Below are 18,373 nucleotides of genomic sequence, written 5' to 3' on the forward strand. Positions count from 1 at the left end.
GATGTATTTTTAAAAATTAGCTAAATTTAAATTGAGCTAATCCTTTTCCTTATGCTAAAGAACATTTAAACTATTTAAAGAAAACAATTTTCTTGCTCTGAGTTTAATAAAAATGTTTATTTAAATCTGAAAAGTTGGCAGAAGAATCTCAGATTTACATAACCGTTTGTATCCAGTAGTTTTCTGGGTAACACAAACATGAGTATGGCCAACAGGTATAAATATGTTTTTGGAAGTATTTTGTTGAAAACTAATACATAGAGCCCCCAAAAGACACATTCTGAAAAGGTATGAAAGTTTGGGGTCAGGGGAGAGCTTCAGTTAAGTATATGTCCCAAGGCCTCATTCCTTCCGGTTTGTAAAATTACCCATCTTGTAGCTGTTAAGTTTTAGTTTTAACATGGTAACATATCAACAAATGATTACTGATATAGGCTTTTCAATTTGCTCAAAATTAGGTAGTATAATTGGAATGAAGCAGCATTTCCAGTTGACAAATGGATCCACAGGTAATGCCATGTCTCTCAAATTAAGTTTGTGACAATTAAACCAAAAAATTGTAGCAATGAGAAAACTATTGACAAAGTACAACCATGGAATGTTCATCTCAATGTAAGCTGGAATCTGTATTTTAAGTAAAAGGATAATTACTTGAAGCACTACAAATGGTAACCAGGTACCAAGAAAACAGATAATCAACTTGGGCAAGAGTGTTTTTTTAGAGTTAATGGTATAAGAAGAGTGGGAATAAAAGGGAAAATATAGGATAGTCTCGTTCATGTAGGAAGTTATCCTAACAGCCTGTACCAAGGTAATGACTTCTGACCAAGAGGTTATAAAACCCATAAATAAAATTGTCACCATGGAAAATGACAGCCAGTAACCCTGAGCACCAATATAGAAAGGACACTGATGAGAATAAACATTCTGTGCCTTCAGGCTTTGGTAGATAGCTGGATCTCCCAAAACATAAGTAAGGACAGAAATCCAAATTAAAACAATTGTAAAGAAATAACATACTTTTTGACACTTAAATGGAAGCTTGGCGGCTTTAGAGAAATTCAGGTAATAATCTATACAAGCTATCAGGAAAACTGGATAATGCAAAAAACTGTAAGTAAAAGAAATAATTTGAATAAATAGGCAGATGTGGTATTTAGTAAACCTAATGCCTAAAAGCACAAAATCCCTGAAATAAGATATAATAGAAATATTCACGAAAAGTAGAAGATCAGTAAATGCTAGTGAAATGCAAAAATATTCCAAAAAATTTTGATGAGTGTTTTTCCTTTTCATTCCTAATGTAAAGATATTTAACAGTATTTTCCCAAATATAATCAAGAATAACAGACAGTTACCATCTAGAAGCTGATGTGTTTGATGCAGCTGGTACTGAAAAGAGCAGTTCTGTGAATTAAGAGCACCCATTTTTTGAGTTAAATTTCAAAGGACTGCTGCTACAATAAAACAGTGCTTCACTTGATTTTTCATCCCTGCAAAGAAAAGAGAAGAAAACCTTGATGCCATCTTGATGTTCTCACTACTGTAAAACTTAACAAAGTTAAGCACCTCAAAAATCTATTTTAATCCAGTCACTTCCCCAAATAATTAACCTTATATTTCTCACACTTACAGAACACTTATACAGAATATGATCAAGAAGAATTCATGCATATACTCTGGTCATTCTTTGAGATGCAGATGGTCAGAACTCACATCTATAACCAAACTGCTTTATTTAAATTAGTTAGCTTACTTTTTTAGGATAAATTTCTTGAATGCCCTTCTCTTCCTGATTTCAATTTAAATTGTTTAAATTCAAGATATTTTTTAAAAGGTATTTACCAGAACCAAAATATAGGCTTCAAACAGCAGCCGGATCAGAATACTCAGAACTTTTCATTGATAGCTGTTGACTCAGTCCCACTCTGACTCTAGACATTATCCGGTTTTGTTTTTCTGCCCATGAAATTTAGACAATACTCATGAGGCCACTTTAGTATAGCTGCTTTCAAAGCTTTTTAGCTGGAGGGTCATCATTTAAATAAATTTCCAAAGCTCAAAGATATAAAACAGATGGTTCAGGTGAAAATCACGAGAATACTGGTAGAGGAAAGATTTATCTTCTGGATGTGACCTGTCAAGTGTGGCACCTAGAGAGATGAAAGAAGATAGGGAAGGAAGGAGCAGGGACTGAACAGGATTACCTGAAAACATCAAGAATTGCTAGGTAAGTGCAAAGCAACAGGAATGCAGCTGCATAATCTTTTATCCTGCATTTCACTTAAGTAAACGTCCTGCTGAAATTTATCATGGCATTTTTTTTTAACATACGACATTCACAAGGCATAACAACATTTAATGTGTAGAAAATATAGAGTGAAAACTATCTTCCTATCTGAAGAAACATTTTTAATGGCTGCATAACAGTCCATCATAAGGAGGTATCACTTTTAGCCTGTCCCTAATTGTTGACATTCATGAGGAAGTTTTTTGTTACTATTGGGGCTGGGTTTTTTTTTCCTTGCTGTTACACAAAGTGGTGGAACAGTCTTGCAGAAACAACTTTGGATCAACTGTGTGTTTTGTCTTGAGGATGTTTCTTGAATTTCCTCCTCTTTGAACTTCCTCCTCCATCATTGCTTTTTCCTGCTTGTAAAGCTGTTCAAGCTCCATTCCTGTTCCTTTGCACTTACCTAACAATTCTTGGTGTTTTTTTTAAAGATATTACACATGTACAGAAAAAGGTACACGTCAAGTTACTAATATGGTATTCCACTTAACAGATTTTTCTGAATTTCTCAAACTTTAAGGAAAAAAAAAAAGGGAATATCAAGTCTAAGAAGTAAAAGAAACCTGAAATTGCCTAGAAACAGGTAACACAATTAATTTCAAGAAAGCTATGAGGATCCTGTCTGAGGGTAAAGAAAAGAAATCGGTATGGGAGAGGGTTGGTCACCAGTTCTGTTGACAACATCAACTATAATTTGACGGAGTCTCTCCTAGTTGAGAATAGAATTCAACTCTTCTCAACTAAGCTGACTTCTAAGCTTTTATATTTGTCATTATGTTACCCAGTTTTAGCAAGAATACTGCTAAGTTGGTTTAGCCAGAATCTCTCCCCGTCTATGTCTGATCAGGTTCCTCATCCTCACCATCCTTCAGGTGATGTCTAACCACCTTGACCTGCCTTCGCAAGAATTCTGATAAGTCAGTTTAACCAGAATCCCCTCTCACCACTGATGTTTTCCTTGGTAATAGTCCATTCACAGACCCCTACCTTCCTCGGCTGTAAATTCCCACTTCGATTGCATTTGAGCTTGAATCCGGTCTCCACACTACCCTCCGCACCCGACTGCAAAATCCCAGTATTGTGGTACCCGTGCCTATTGCAATGGTCTTAAGGTCTAACTCACTGTTCTTTAACAAAGATCATGAATAATTTTGTCTTTAACATACTCTCATGGATATAAATCGACCTTGTCATTAAGGCACACAAATAATGTACCTATTTACATACACATGTATATATGTAAAGATAACTATAAAAATCATCCAATACGTATTTCCATAACTATACATTATAAAAGAACAAATCAAATAAGTTCTGGGTATATGCTCAATTTTTTTAAACTATATTCAAAATACACTGTAAACTTTACCCTCTCAAAAAAGTTCCATTTCAGGTTTGATACACCAGGGCACAGAATCATGGCTACCACCCTGACGAATGCTACTGGCTTTGGGTAAGGAAACCTGGGTGGAATGACAAGAGCATATGAAATCCTCCTTGTGCCAAGGAAAGAACTGGCTTAGTTTTAAATGGCAGACGTTGGGAATGGGGGGCAGGGAGGGGAGGAAGGGAAATGGTATGGGTTCATAAAGACCTACTTTTTAAAAGTATGTTTAGGATTAAAAGGAAGAAAGAATCATCAGTATAAAATGACTGTGTCCTTTATAACTCCTACCCAAAATTCAAAAAGTAAAGCTAAGGAATCGTGTTTAAAGGAAACATCCAAGGAATGCTTGCCAAGTTCCCACTTCACCACTGACTCTCTGCGGGGGGCTCTTGAGAAAGACAGGTCCCAAGAGGAGGCAAGTAACCCTGAGTGCCTCCCAGGGGCTAAGGGGGGTCAGGGAAGAGGGAGGGGGCGGGGGCAGCCCCGGCCAAGGAGTCCCGAACCAGGAGCCTCTTCAAAAGAAGATCGGCAGAGAGAGAGAAGCCTGAAATGGCGTGTGTAGGAGATCACAGAGCTGGGGCAAGCTTCAGAGGCAAGAAAAACAAGACCCAGGGAAGACAGGCCACTGAGGCAATAAAAAGCAGTCAAAGGGAAGTAGGTTGGAAAATGACGTGGAAACCAAAACTTTCTTAGGTGAAAATGTTACACCCCACGTCCCCTAGAAACTACTAAAAGTATTTAAAATTGCAATATTTAGTTGGACAAAAGTCCTCTGATAGGGCTACCTGTCCCCAGTCTTCCCTTGAATACTAGGTCAGAGATTTATTAAGATACGATCCTTTCCTGAATGATGTTTTAGACTACTTATGAATCAAGTCATGCTCTTACACAACTTAAGAAGTTAACGTGCACGTCCTTTTCAAGGCATCTTTGGGCTTGCTGTGTGATCTGGCCAGTTTAGAAGTATTAGCAGGCTAGGCCTGAGAGAAACAAAACATTATTTCTTTTCACTGACCCAGTCTCTGCTTTTCCATGTATTAATACAACCCAACCTATTCTCAATGCACACTATACTTACTCTGCTTCCTCCCAACAGGCCCTTCTCGGCTGATGATCTTCCTAGTTTACTTCAGTTTCACTGCCTTGAATTATTTTGTTTTTGGTTCCTGGCATACCAAAACGCCATACAAATAAGCTGTGTGTGAAAGAAAACAAAAATAACCATCATTAACAGCCATCTAAATAACTGCAGCTCAGGGCAACTGCCTCCAGATCTCTGCCTAGAAAAACTAGTTGTGGGATTAGAGCAAGTGACTAATTGTTTATAATCTTTTTTCCAGCAAAAGGAAGAAAAGGGATACTTAGACTCTGTGTGTGTGTGTGTGTGTGTGCGCGCTCAGTCATGTCTGACTTTTTAAAATGTTTTTTTAAATTATTTTAGTTGGAGACTAATTACAATGTTGTGGCGGCTTTTGCCATACATTCACGTGACTCAGCCGTGGGTGTACATGTGTCCCCCATCCTGACGCCTTCCCACCCCCCTCCTCATCCCATCCCTCAGGGTTGTCCCAGTGCACCGGCCCTGAGCGCCCTGTCTCATGCATCAAACCTGGACTGGTCATCTATTTCACATATGGTAATATACATGTTTCAGTGCTATTCTCTCAAATCATTCCACCCTCGCCTTCTCCCAGAGTCCAAAAGTCTGTTCTTTATATCTGTGTCTCTTTTGCTGTCTCCCATATAGGGTGATTGTTTCCATCTTTCTAAATTCCATATGTATGCATTAATATACTATATTGGTGTTTTTCTTTCTGTATGTCCAACTCTTTGTGACACCATGGACTGTAGCCCGCCAGGCTCCTCTGTCCATGGGATTCTCCAAGCAAGAATACTGGAGTAGGTTACCATTTCCTCCTCCAGGGGATCCTTCCTGGCCCAGGAACTGAACCTGAGTCTCTTGGGTCTCCTGCACTGGCAGGCGGGTTCTGTATCACTGCTGGGAGCCCCTGATACTTGGATGAAGTCACCAAAGGCCCTGCAATACAAGTGCGGGTGACAGGAACCCTGTTCACATGGCAGTCTTCAGCCACAGGCTCAGAGTCTAACCTAGCAGTTCTCAAATTGTTTTGTTTCAGGACCTTTTGACACTTGTTCCATGTTAACATAACATTTTTTTTAAGTGAAAAAATACTCTCTTTTCCCAAACAAAAAAACTGAGTGAGCTCAGTTGCACTCTTTCACATTTCACAAATTAGTATCTGGCTCAACAGCAGGCAGTTGAATTCTCATCTATAAAAATCAGTTGCAATACCACACATGTAGCTTTTGTAAAGTCTGCTGTACATTAATGAAAGTTTGAGACTAAAACAAAAAGGTATATAACTTCATAGCATTATTACAATCAAATAGCTGTGTTACGCAATCACAGGAAAACTTAACAAAACCATCTGCATTAAGAGGATGGGAAGACGAGCACAGTTACCATTCTGGTCTGTTGTTACACAGAAAACGAGATTAGCCTGTAGCTGGATTTGCTGACCTCCCGAGTGAAGAAAGCCTGTGGGAGAAATAGTGTATTAAGCCTTGTCCAGCGGCCTCACATACTTTTTTCCTAACCCTTACAAGCATCATGGCATTTTTTTCCCATGAGGAAACGCTCGGGGGTTAACCAGCACATTTCCTTGGGATGCATGATTGTTAAGTGCTGAAGCTTGAAGTTCAACCTTGGGTCTGACTTCAGAACTCTTCAGGAAGCCACAATTATGGCTCAGCTCACAACTGGAAATGTAGAAAGGGATCTAATTTATGTGAACGAGCTTTCCAAGTAAGAGTGACTATGCAGATCACTGGTGCCCACAGCAGCGGAGCAGAGCCCCTCAGGGCGCCCTTCCTGCCACAGGGGGTCGACGGCATAGCTCAACACAGCGGGGCCTGGCAACCTGGGTTCTTGAGTGACTGTGTGTGGCAGAGCAAAGCCCCGGGGATTCAGAATGGATGGACAGTGGAAGCAGGAAGACAGTCTGTTATATCAAGCTGGAAGGATTCATGATTAGATGTTATGGCCTACCCTGACACTTAAAATGCCTTGTAATTCTCTTAACATTTCCTTAGGGAATAGCAAGTAGTATTTACATTATCAGAATTTATAAATCTATAGTAGACAAAACAATTTTGAAAAGCAGCAATGCAAATATAAGAAAATCAAGAAAATCAAAATTCAGTTTTAATTTCCACTAGGAACTGTTTTTGTACTGACATTCTTATATTTGCCTGTATTGAAAAAGAAGGTCTTGATTCATTGACCCAAATTTTCACCTTAAGAAAAAGAAAAGTAAGGGAATTCCCTGGAGTCCAGTGATTAGGACTCTGTACTCTTACTGCTGAGGGTCTAGGCTCAATCCCTGGTCAGGGAACTAAGATCTCATACGGTTCACAGTGTGGCCAAAAAAAAAAAAAAAGAGTAAAGTAAATCCCAAAGTAACCAAGGGAAGGCTATAATAAAGAGTAGAAAACAACAGACATTTTAAAACACACACAACAGTAAAAACAGTCAAAAGCTGGTTCTTTGAAAAACAAAACAATAAAACTATAAACCTCCAACCAAACTGAGAAAAAAACTTAGGAAAATTAGGAAAGAGAGGGCCTCAGTACAGATCCTACAAACATTATAAAGATAATAGGGGACTATTTAGAATAGCTCTATTCCAATAAATGAGACAACTGTGATGAAACAGACAAATTTCCGGAAAGACATGAACTACCAAAACTCATTCAAAAAGATCCCTTAAAAAAATAGGGCTCAAAAAAAAAAATAAATTAAAAAAAAAAAAAAAAAAAATAGGGCTCATGGGGCTTCCCCGGTGGCTCAGTGGTAACGAGTTCGCCTGCCAGTGCAGGAGACACGAGTTCAATCCCTGACCTGGGAAGATCCCATGTGCTGAGCAGCAAGCTCCGGAGCACAGGAGCCGCAGCGACTGAAGCCCGGTCAGCGGTGCGTTCAGCCGCAACTCCCGAGCCCGTGTTCCAGAGCTTGGTGGTGGCAACAAGAGAAGCGGCTGCGATGAGAAGCCCTCGCACAGCTAGAGAGAGCCCCCGTGTGCTGCAACTAGAGAAAAACCTGTGCAGTGACGAAGACCCAACCCAGCCAAAAATAAATATATACAGGCATTTTTTAAAATTCCTATTAAAGAAATTGACTTTGTACTTAAAAACCTTCCCACAAAGAAAATTTTAGGCTCACATGTTTGCACAGATGAATTCTGCTGAACATTTAAGGAAGAAATACCAAAGAGAACAGAAGAGAGAAGCACCTTCCAACTTATTTTACAAGACCAGAATTACCCTTATAACAAAAAACAAAGACATTTCAAGAAAACTAAATCATAAAGCATCATCCCTCAAGAATACGAGGCAAAAAACCTTAACAAAACATATGCATGAAATTAAATTCATTAATGTACAAAAATAATAATATAACCTAATACATCATAGCTAATGCAATCTTGGTTTAACACTAGAGAATGATGTGATTCATCATGCTAACAGAATAAAGGAGAAAAACTATATGATCATCTGAATAGATGTAGAAAAAGCACTTAACAAAACCCAACATGATAAAAAAAACTCACAAAAACAAAGAGAAGGGAACTTCCCAACCAGATAAAAAGCATCAATGAAAAACCCAAATGCTGAAAGAGTGGTGCTTTTCCCCCTACGATCAGGAGCCATGCAAGGATGTCCACCCTCCAACCCTCCTCAACATTTCATTAGCGGTCTTAGCTAACACAGGAAGTCATTAAGAAGAAATAAAAGGCATGTATATAGGAAAGTAAAGCTGTCTTTAATCATGAATGATATGATCAAGTACTTAGAAAGTCTGCAGTAAGAGCTCCTAAAATAAGTAAATCTAGCAAGGTTGCAGATTAATTTTTAAAAATCAATTTCTATACACCAGTGATATTGGAAAATGAAATCACATTTGCCATAGCATCAAATATATGAAAAATGTAGGGTTGTTTAACAAACAACACGCAAGCACAGTATTCTGAATATTTTAAACGCTCAGAAATAGCACTTGTGTATGCTTTTGTATCATTTGTGGACAAAACTTATAGACAGGTACAAAAATCCTCTTTTGCAACTCAGAACTCACTGTTCAGCATCAATTTTGATACAGATAAGAAGGAACATGATACCTAAAACAGATTCAAGTAATGTAGAGTCCCCTGGACTGCAAGGAGATCCAACCAGTTCATCCTAAAGGAGAACAATCCTGGGTGTTCATTGGAAGGACTGATGCTGAAGCTGAAACTCCAATCCTTGGGCCACCTCATGTGAAGAGTTGACTCACTGGAAAAGACCCTGAAGCTGGGAGAGATTGGGGGCAGGAGGAGAAGGGGACGACAGAGGATGAGATGGCTGGATGGCATCACCGACTTGATGGGCATGAGTTTGAGTAAACTCTGGGAGTTGGTGATGGACAGGGAGGCCTGGCGTGCTGTGATTCATGGGGTCGCAAAGAGTCGGACACGACTGAGCGACTGAACTGAACTGAATACACACAAAGGTTGCTTCCAGGATTATTGAATTGATAATTTAAAAGCATAAACTATGAGGGAAATGACTATATTGATTTAGTACTCTAATTTTAGTGTTGACATGAAACAAGGATGGCTTGTTTTTTAAGATTTTTCATCTTGAGAACACAATGTCTGTACTTCAAAAGGTACTGGCATAGCCCAGGGATCTGTCCTAGGATGTGACAGCTTAGGAGTGAATATGATTTCAACTTTATTCATGTTTAGAGGGTGTGAAAAATTAAAAACCAATCAGATCTGTCTCTTCTGACCCTAAACATGGGCCTAAGATAAACTGTTTGAGAAAACTGGATCCTAAAGGTTACAGGTGGGGAATTTTTGAAGTGTGTCTATATCCCACTGGAGATTAAAGGTGACCTCAAAGAATTCTGGATTTACAACTGTGGACTGAGCAAAAGTTCTTTTTAAAAGGGCTATCTTGAAGATTATGACTCAAACACTGGAGGAACTACGGTGACTGGCAGTGGAAGGAATCAGAACATGTTAAATTCCTCAAAAATGTACTGACAATTTTGTCTGTGTCACACATAATTTTAAAAAAGCCTTTTACACTTATAAATAAAGACAGTGCAGAAAGAAATTAAAGAAGATCTAAATCAATGAAGACATTTACAATGGACTGTAAGACTCAGCCAAGTTTTTTGTAGAAATTGGCAAGCTGATTCTACAACTTACATGGAAATGTAAAGGACCCAACAGAGCCAAAATAATTTTTAAGAACAAAGTTGGTGAACTTACATTACCTGATTTTAAGAACTGTTATAAAAGGTACAGAAATAAAGAGGGAGTATTAGAACAAGGGGGAGAAGGAAATGGCAACCCACTCCAGTATTCTTGCCTAGAGAATCCCGTGGACATAGGAGCCTAGTGGGCTGCTGTCCATAGGGTCACACAGAGTCAGACACAACTGAAGTGACTTAGCACACATGTATGCACTGGAGAAGGAAATGGCAACCCACTCCAGTATTTCTGTCCGGAGAATCCCAGGGACAGAGGAGCCTGGTGGGCTGCCAGATATCTATGGGGTCGCACAGAGTTGGACACGACTGAAGCGACTTAGCAGCATCAGCATTAGCTAGGATGCGATTTCCAGTGGTAAAGAATCCACCCACCAATGCAGGAGACAAAAGAGACACAGGTTCGATTCCTGGGTTGAGAAGATCCCTTGGCGTAGGAAATGGCAACCCACTCCAGTATTCTTCCCTGGAAAACTCCATGGACCGAGAAGCCTGGAGGGCTACAGTCCATGGGGTCACATAGAGTTGGCGGCAACTGAGCAGCATTTCCGTAAGGATAGTCCTATAAATCAATGGAACAGAACAGAATCTAGTAGACTCACATATTTATGATTCTCAACAAAAGGACAAGTTAATTAAGAAGGGGAAGGAGGGTATTTTCTAAACATGGTGCTAGAAAATGGATATCCACATGGGAAAAATTAACCTTAATTCTTTTCTCACACCATACACAGAAATAAACTCCAAATGGACCATAAGACTAAATGTAGAAGTGAAGCTGAAATCTGTAGAAGAAAACAGGAAATCTTTGTGATCCCAGTAGGTGTATTAGTTTCCAAGGGCTGCCATAAAAAATTACCACTGGGTAGTCAAAACAACAGAAATTAGTCTTCTCACAGTTCTGGGGGCTGGAAAGCTGAAATCAAGGTCTCAGCACAGCTGTGCTTCCTTAAGGCTTTAGAGGAGCATCCTTCCTTGCCTCTTCCAGTTTCTGGAGACTGTGGCGTTCCTTGGCTGGTGCCAGCAGAACACCTGTCCCTGCCTCCATCTTTACACAGACTTCTCCCCTGTGTTGTCTCTGTGTGTCCTCTCCTCTTTTAAGAACCCTGGTCACTGCATTCGCTTCAGTTCAGTCTCTCCGTCGTGTCTGACTCTTTGCGACCCCATGAGTCACAGCACGCCAGGCCTCCCTGTCCATCACCAACTCGCAGAGTTTACTCAAACTCATGTCCATTGAGTCGGTGATGCCATCCAGCCATCTCATCCTCTGTCTTCCCCTTCTCCTCCTTCCCCCAATCCCAGCATCAGGGTCTTTTCCAATGAGTCAACTCTTCGCATCAGGTGGCCAAAATACTGGAGTTTCAGCTTCAGCATCAGTCCTTCCAGTGGACACCCAGGACTGATCTCCTTTAGGATGGACTGGTTGGATCTCCTTGCAGTCCAAGGCACTCTCAAGAGTCTTCTCCAACACCACAGTTCAAAAGCATCAATTATTTGACACTCAGCTTTCTTCACAGTCCAACTCCACATCCATATATGACCACTGGAAGGCAGCTATGCTTACCACTATACCACCAACGCTGCATTATATATGACCACTGGAAAAACCATAGCCTTGACTAGACAGACCTTTGTTGGCAAAGTAATGTCTCTAGTTTTTAATATGCTGTCTAGGTTGGTCATAACTTTCCTTGCAAGGAGTAAGCATCTTTTAATTTCATGGCTGCAATCACCATCTGCAGTGATTTTGGAGCCCAGAAAAATAAAGTCTCACACTGTTTCCACTTTTTCCCCATCTATTTCCCATGAAGTGATGGGACCAGATGCCATGATCTCAGTTTTCTGAACGTTGAGCTTTAAGCCAAATTTTTCACTCTCCTCTTTCACTTTCATCAAGAGGCTCTTTAGTTCTTCTTCACTTTCTGCCATAAGGGTGGTGTCATCTGCAATTCAGGGCCCGCCCTATTCTGGTATGGCCTTACCTTCATTACATCTTCAAAAACCTATTTCCAAATAAAGTTGCATTTCAGATAGACAAGAATTTGAGGGGAGGGACCCAAAGCTAGTGGAAGTGATAGAATTTCAGCTGAGCTATTTCAAATCCTAAAAGACGATGCAGTTAAGTGCTGCACTCAATACGCCAGCAAATTTGGAAAACTCAGCAGTAGCCACAAGACTGAAAAAGGTCAGCTTTCATTCCAATTCCAAAGAAGGGCAATGCCAAAGAATGTTCAAAGTACCATACAATTGCGCTCATTTCACATGCTAGCAAGGTAATGCTCAAAATCTTTCAAGCTAGGCTTCAACAGTATGCGAACCAAGAAATTCCAGATGTTCAAGCTGGATTTAAAAAAAGCAGAGAAATCAGAGATCAAATTGCCAACATCGGCTAGATCACAGAAGCAAGAGAATTCCAGAAAAATATCTACTTATGCTTCACTGACTACACTAAAGCCTTTGACTGTGTAGATCACAACAAACTGGAAAATTCCTAAAGATGGGAATATCAGACCACCTTACCTGTCTGTGAAACCTGTATGCAGGTCGAGAAGCAACAGTCAGAACTGGACATGGAACAATGGACCAGTTGCAAATTGGGAAAGGAGTATGTCAAGGCTATATATTATCACCCTGCTTATTTAACTTACATGCAGAGTACATCATGTGAAATGCTGGGCTGGATAAATGACAAGCTGGAATCAAGATTGCAGAGAGAAATACCAACACTCAGATACAATGATATCACTCTAATGGCAGAAAGAGAAGAGGAACTAACGAACCTCTTGATGAAAGTGAAAGAAGAGAGTGAAAAAGCTGACTTAAAACTCAACATTCAAAAAACTAAGACCATGGCCTCTGGTCCCATCACTTCATGGCAAACAGATGGGGGAAAAGTGGAAACAGTGACTGATTTTATTTTCTTGGGCTCCAAAATCACTGTGGACGGTGACTACAGCCATGAAACTAAAAGACTCTTGCTCCTTAGAAGAAAATGTATGACAAACCCAGACAGCTTATTAAATAGCAGAGACATCACTTTGCCAACAAATGTCCTGAATAGTCAAAGCTACGGTTTATCCAGTAACCATGTATGGATGTGAGCACTGGACCATGAAGAAGGCGAAGCACCAAAGAAGTGATACTTTTGAACTGTGGTGTTGGAGAAGACTCTTGAGAGTCCCTTGGACTGCAAGGAGATCAAAATAGTCAATCCTAAAGGAAATCAACCCTAAATGTTCACTGGAAGGTCTGATGCTGAAGCTCCAATACTCTGGCCACCTGATGTGAAGAGCTGACTCACTGGAAAAGACCCGATGGGAAAGACTGAAGGCAAGAGGAGAAGGCGATGCCAGAGGATGAGATGGTTGGATGGCATCACTGACTCAATGGACATGAGTCTGAGCCAACTCCAGGAGACAGTGAAGGACAGGGAAGCCTAGTGTACTGCAGTTCACAGGGTTGCAGAGCTGGACACGACTTAAGTGACTGAAAAACAACTGGACCTCCACTGCAGTGGTCACAGCTCCCTCAGCAGGGGCACATGTGCTCGTGCACACACACAGGCTGATAAATTGGACTCAGTTAAAAAGCAAATATTTACTTCTCTTTAAAAGCATAGTTAAGAAAAACAAAAGTTACAGACTTTACAGGGAGAAGATATACAGGGTATCTTATCAATGACTTGGACCCAGAATAAGAACAGACTCTTATAACTCTAAGATAATTAGCCTTTCAAAAAATGGGCAGAAGATCTGAACAGACGCGTTCAGGAAACGAAGGCCACAATGAGATACTGTTGCATACCCACTAAAAGAGTTAAAATTTAAAGACTGACAATATGTGTGTTGACAAGGATGTAGAATGACCTGAAAGTGCTTAAACAGCTTGCAGATTTCTTAACAACACTGACATCTGATCACCATTTTATCCAATAACCCTCCTCCGAGGTATTTACCCAAGAAAAGTGAAGATGTATGTCCACACAAAGAGACTTGGACACAAACGTGTGTAGCACCTTGATTCACCATGGCTCCAAAACCCACATCACATATCCACCAACAGGAGAATGGATAAATAAACTGTGTGTTAAGTCGCTCCAGTGATGTCTGACTCTTTGCAACCCTACAGACCATAGCCCATCAGGCTCCTCTGTTTACAGGATTCTCCAGGCAAGACCCAGGGACTGAACCCAAGTCTTTTTAGTCTCCTGCATTGGCAGGTGGATTCTTCACCATTAGCACCACCTAAACAGTAGTATTGGACTTCCCTGATGGTTCAGACGGTAAAGCGTCTGCCTACAATGCAGGAGACCCGAGTTCAATCCCTGTGTCGGGAAGATCTCCTGGAGAAGGAAATGGTAACCCACTCCAGTATTCTTGCCTGGAAAATCCCATGGACGGAGAAGCCTGGTAGGCTACAGTCCATGGGGTCACAAAGAGTCGGACACGACTGAGCGACTTCACTTTCACTTTCAAACAGTAGTATACCCATAGAATATACTTTTTATGGATAGAAAGTAGAATAATAGAAGAACAGATAGACAGTAGAATACTTTTCAGCAATAAAAAGGAATAAAGTACTGATACATGCTACACAGGGATAAATTAAAAAAACATGCTGAAAGAAAACATCCTAACACAAAATAGTACAGACTGTATAATTCCAATTATATGGAATTATAGAACAGCAGAACTAATCTATAGGGTCAGACAGACCATCAGTAGAAACCTAGGGCCAGGCTGGGGCAGAGGCACCAGACAACTTTTTTGTAGAGATGAAAATGTAATTTATTTGGATTGGGGTGGTGGTTCAACAAGTTAATATACATATTTCAAAATTCAAACTGAACATGGAAATGGGTATGTTTTGTTTATTTATTTTTAATACTTTCATCTCCAAATATTAAAAGCAAAAATCTAGAATTTAAATATTCATCAATAGGAAATTGGCTATATAAACTATGATACAACCTCCAATGAAGCTGTTTCTTTCCTTTCCAAGAAAACAGGAACAGGAACATAAGCATCACCTTGGAGCTTGCTATGGGCTTCCTAGGTGGCTCAACTGAACAGAATCAGCCCGCCAAGCAGGACATTCGGGTTTGATCCCTGGGTTGGGAAGATCCCTTGGAGAAGAAAATGGCAACTCACTCCAGTATTCTTGCCTGGGAAATCCCATGGACAGAGGAGCCTGGCGGGCTACAGTCCACGGGGTTTCGAAGAGACATGACTTAGTAACTAAACACCATAGCAAGGAGCTTATTATAAATACAGAATCTCAGGCTCCAACTTGGAGCTGTTGAATCAATCAGCATTTTTAATAAAATCTTCAGAGGAGTCATATATACTGATAATAGACTGAAGAATGCCAGCAACAGAGAAAGCACAGTGGCAATCTAATTTATACCTCAGGGCCCCCAAAAGGCTTAGGAATTGTTGGCCCAGGTAACTTTGAAAAGGGATGCAAAGATGGGACTAAAAACAAGAGGATTAGCTGCAAATGAAATAAACAGATCCAAGATTCCTTCCCCAATTCAATGCAACAGGTAACAGTCTCCCAAACTGTGGAATAAGAATGCAGCTGTTCTCTGGCATGAGGAACACAGAGTCTCTAGACTGTGACAAGAGTTGAAGATGACGGGCTACCAGGCTGAAAACGGACTCTGAGTAAAACTATGCACATTAAAAGTTGAGACCTCCCTAGCCTTCTTTTCCTCACTTAGATTGCAAGAATACCATTTTCACAAAACATAAAGATCCAAACATCCTTCTCTAGGGATCAATTCAGGAAGAAATAGTAAAGACACTGACACTGATTCTCCCCTAAGGAAACTTCCCGGATCATGCTCTACTCATAAGTATGACCAGACATCCATAGGTCCTCAGACATTCGAAGAAAATCTCTACAATGAAAAGTCAAACCCACAAGCAGAAAAAAAGATAACTTGTAGAAAAGAGACACAGTGCTAGAAGAAAACACTATTTAAAAACTCATTGTTTTCAGGGAGAAGGTACTGCATTCACGAAACAAAAAGAGGAAGCTACTTCTAACCACCACCACAGAAAATAAATCACTCCTGCAAGATAAAAGTCTGATGGCAGAAATGATAAGCTGAACTGTAGAGTTAGAAAATAAAGTGCAGGAAATTTCCCAGAAAATGTAGAACAAAAAGATGAAGGATAAGAAAACAGAAAACCAATCCAGCAGGTGGAAATCTGAACAATAGGAGTCCCAGAAAGAGAATAAACTGGGAAGAAGGGAATCAAGGAAGAAAAGGATATACCATTTTCTAGAACAGGAAGTTTTTCAAGACTGAAAACCTTCCACCTTGATGGAAGAAACTAGACCTGTGCTGAGATACATCAGAAATTTCGAAACAGTGATAACAGAAGAGAAGAGATAACCAGTTTCCCAAGAGAAAACAAATTTTACACAAAGAATTAAGGGATAGAATGGGTCCCTTGAAAACAGGTAAATTAAGGGAAAAAATACAGGATTTATGCCGCCTTAGATGAGGCATGTCACTGGGTAACCAAGTAGTAGGTGAGGGGAAGCAGCTCTTTAGAGTGTTCCAACTTGTCAATGAAAAATAAGCTGTAGACCTGACATTCCACCCATGAATTAACAGATGCTGGCATTAAGCACCTATGGCTGTGACTGTCACAGCGGGAGAGGAACCAAACATTCTGTGCCTTCTATAGGCTGAACCTGAGTCTGTCAGATCTCTGGATCCAGCCGCCAGTTTGCAAGAAATGCAAAGGACATAAAACTGGCAACAATACAGATTTCGATCAATGAGTGAATGGATAAATAAGAGTGGGAGACGCGTGCAGCGGATCATTACTGAGCAATAAAGAGGAGGAACTATCAACACATGCAGAAATACAGATGAGTCTCAAAATAACTATGCTGAGTGGGGGAGGCCAGGCAAAAACCAGAATGCATGCTTCATGATTCCATTTGCATAAAATCTCAGAAAACACAAACTCACCTACAATGACAGAAAGCAGATATTAGTTGCTGAGGAGATAGGAGGGGGAGAAGGGACAAATTACAGAGGGCCACAGGGAACTTTTGGGGTGATAAATGTGTTTACTCTCCTGATGCTAGTGGTGTTTCATGGGCATAGATATGGCAAAAGGTATCAAACTGTACACAGTAGATATGCACAGTTACTGTATGTCAGTTATACTTCAGTAAAGCTGTTTTTAAACAAGGTAACGAACACGGACTACTGAGCAGCACGATGAGTGTGCAATCTGCGAAAGTCACAGTGGAGAACACTAAAGGTCACGTGGTCCAGTTCTTCAACAGAAGGAATGGAGATGTGATCTATACACTAAAACAGAGGCGTCAAAGACCTCTCAAACACTTTTCAAAGAAAGTGTAAGACCAAAGTCTCCAGGAACAAACACTTGGGTGACAAAACTACTTTTTAGAAATGCAAGAAAGCCTAGGCAAGTGTAAAAAAATAATAAAAGAATGGCGTTTGCAGCAACATGGATGGACACAGAGGTTATACTAAGTGAAGTAAGTCAGAAAGAGACAAATATCATGATATCACATACGTGACATCTAAAATATGACATACATGAATTTATCCATGAAATGGAAACAGACTCACAAACAGAACAGACTTCTGTTTGCCAAGGGGGAGGGGAGGTGGTAAAGGGATGGAGTGGGAGTTTGGAATTAGCAGATGGAAACTAGCATATAAAGGATGGATAAACAAGGCCTAGGATCAGGCTCTTCAACAACCAGAAGTCAGAAATACCTTTAATGGATTACTAAATTTAGCCAAATAATAACAATACTTTCTGACATAAAAACTATAGGAAAAATCAAAAGAAAACAACAAATTGGAAAAAAAATTATAAAATATAATCTCTTACAAATCAACCAGAGAAAAGATCAGAAGTCCAACAGTGAAACAGTAAACAGAGTGAAGAACTGGAAGAGACAATTCACAAAAAGGGAAAATGAGCTATTAAATATATGAAAAGGTATCAACATCACTCCTACAGAAAACCAGAAATTTAAGCTATCCTATCTGTTTCTTAAAAAGATAGGCACCCTCCCAAATTTGTCAATAGTGTATATCTGTGAGACTGTAGGAGTATAACTGGAAAAACTCCTTTGAAAAGCAATTTGAAAATATCTTATCAAAGTTGCAAACATATGTGTATGTCCTTTGAGCCAACAATTCCACTCCTAAAGATATATCCTACAGATTCACTTTCATGCATGAAAAAATGTCTATAAGATTATTCACGGAAGCACTGCTTATTATAACAAAGGAATGGAAATAATCTAAATATCCATCAACAAGGAAACAGTTAAATAAATTCATCCAATG

The 18,373-nt window shown here is 39.9% G+C and overlaps 1 protein-coding gene and 1 non-coding gene across 4 annotated transcripts in view; one reads left to right on the top strand and one right to left on the bottom strand.

Moving 5' to 3' along the window:
* Positions 1–87: 87 nt before the first annotated feature.
* The window catches only part of GPR160 (G protein-coupled receptor 160), a 50,584-nt gene continuing 32,298 nt past the window's right edge, over positions 88–18,373 (bottom strand). The window contains exons 3-5 of one of the 3 annotated variants that reach the window (XM_070466440.1): positions 6,166–6,240; positions 4,759–4,875; positions 88–1,493 (exon numbers count right to left, since the gene is read on the bottom strand). In XM_070466440.1, coding sequence (XP_070322541.1) covers positions 412–1,428 — 1,017 coding nt within the window. In that variant the 5' untranslated portion in view covers positions 1,429–1,493; positions 4,759–4,875; positions 6,166–6,240 and the 3' untranslated portion in view covers positions 88–411. Of the gene's footprint in view, positions 1,494–1,845; positions 2,830–4,758; positions 4,876–6,165; positions 6,241–18,373 lie in introns of those variants that run through there. The other 2 variants (XM_020882126.2, XM_020882127.2) reach the window with 2 other exon arrangements.
* LOC139034935 (small nucleolar RNA SNORA40) lies at positions 8,753–8,874 on the top strand. The gene has a single exon (XR_011487504.1). It is a non-coding gene; the product is annotated as a small nucleolar RNA SNORA40 (small nucleolar RNA).

This window comes from Odocoileus virginianus, chromosome 4, assembly GCF_023699985.2.
Source record: "Odocoileus virginianus isolate 20LAN1187 ecotype Illinois chromosome 4, Ovbor_1.2, whole genome shotgun sequence".
Taxonomy (NCBI): Eukaryota; Metazoa; Chordata; class Mammalia; order Artiodactyla; family Cervidae; genus Odocoileus; species Odocoileus virginianus.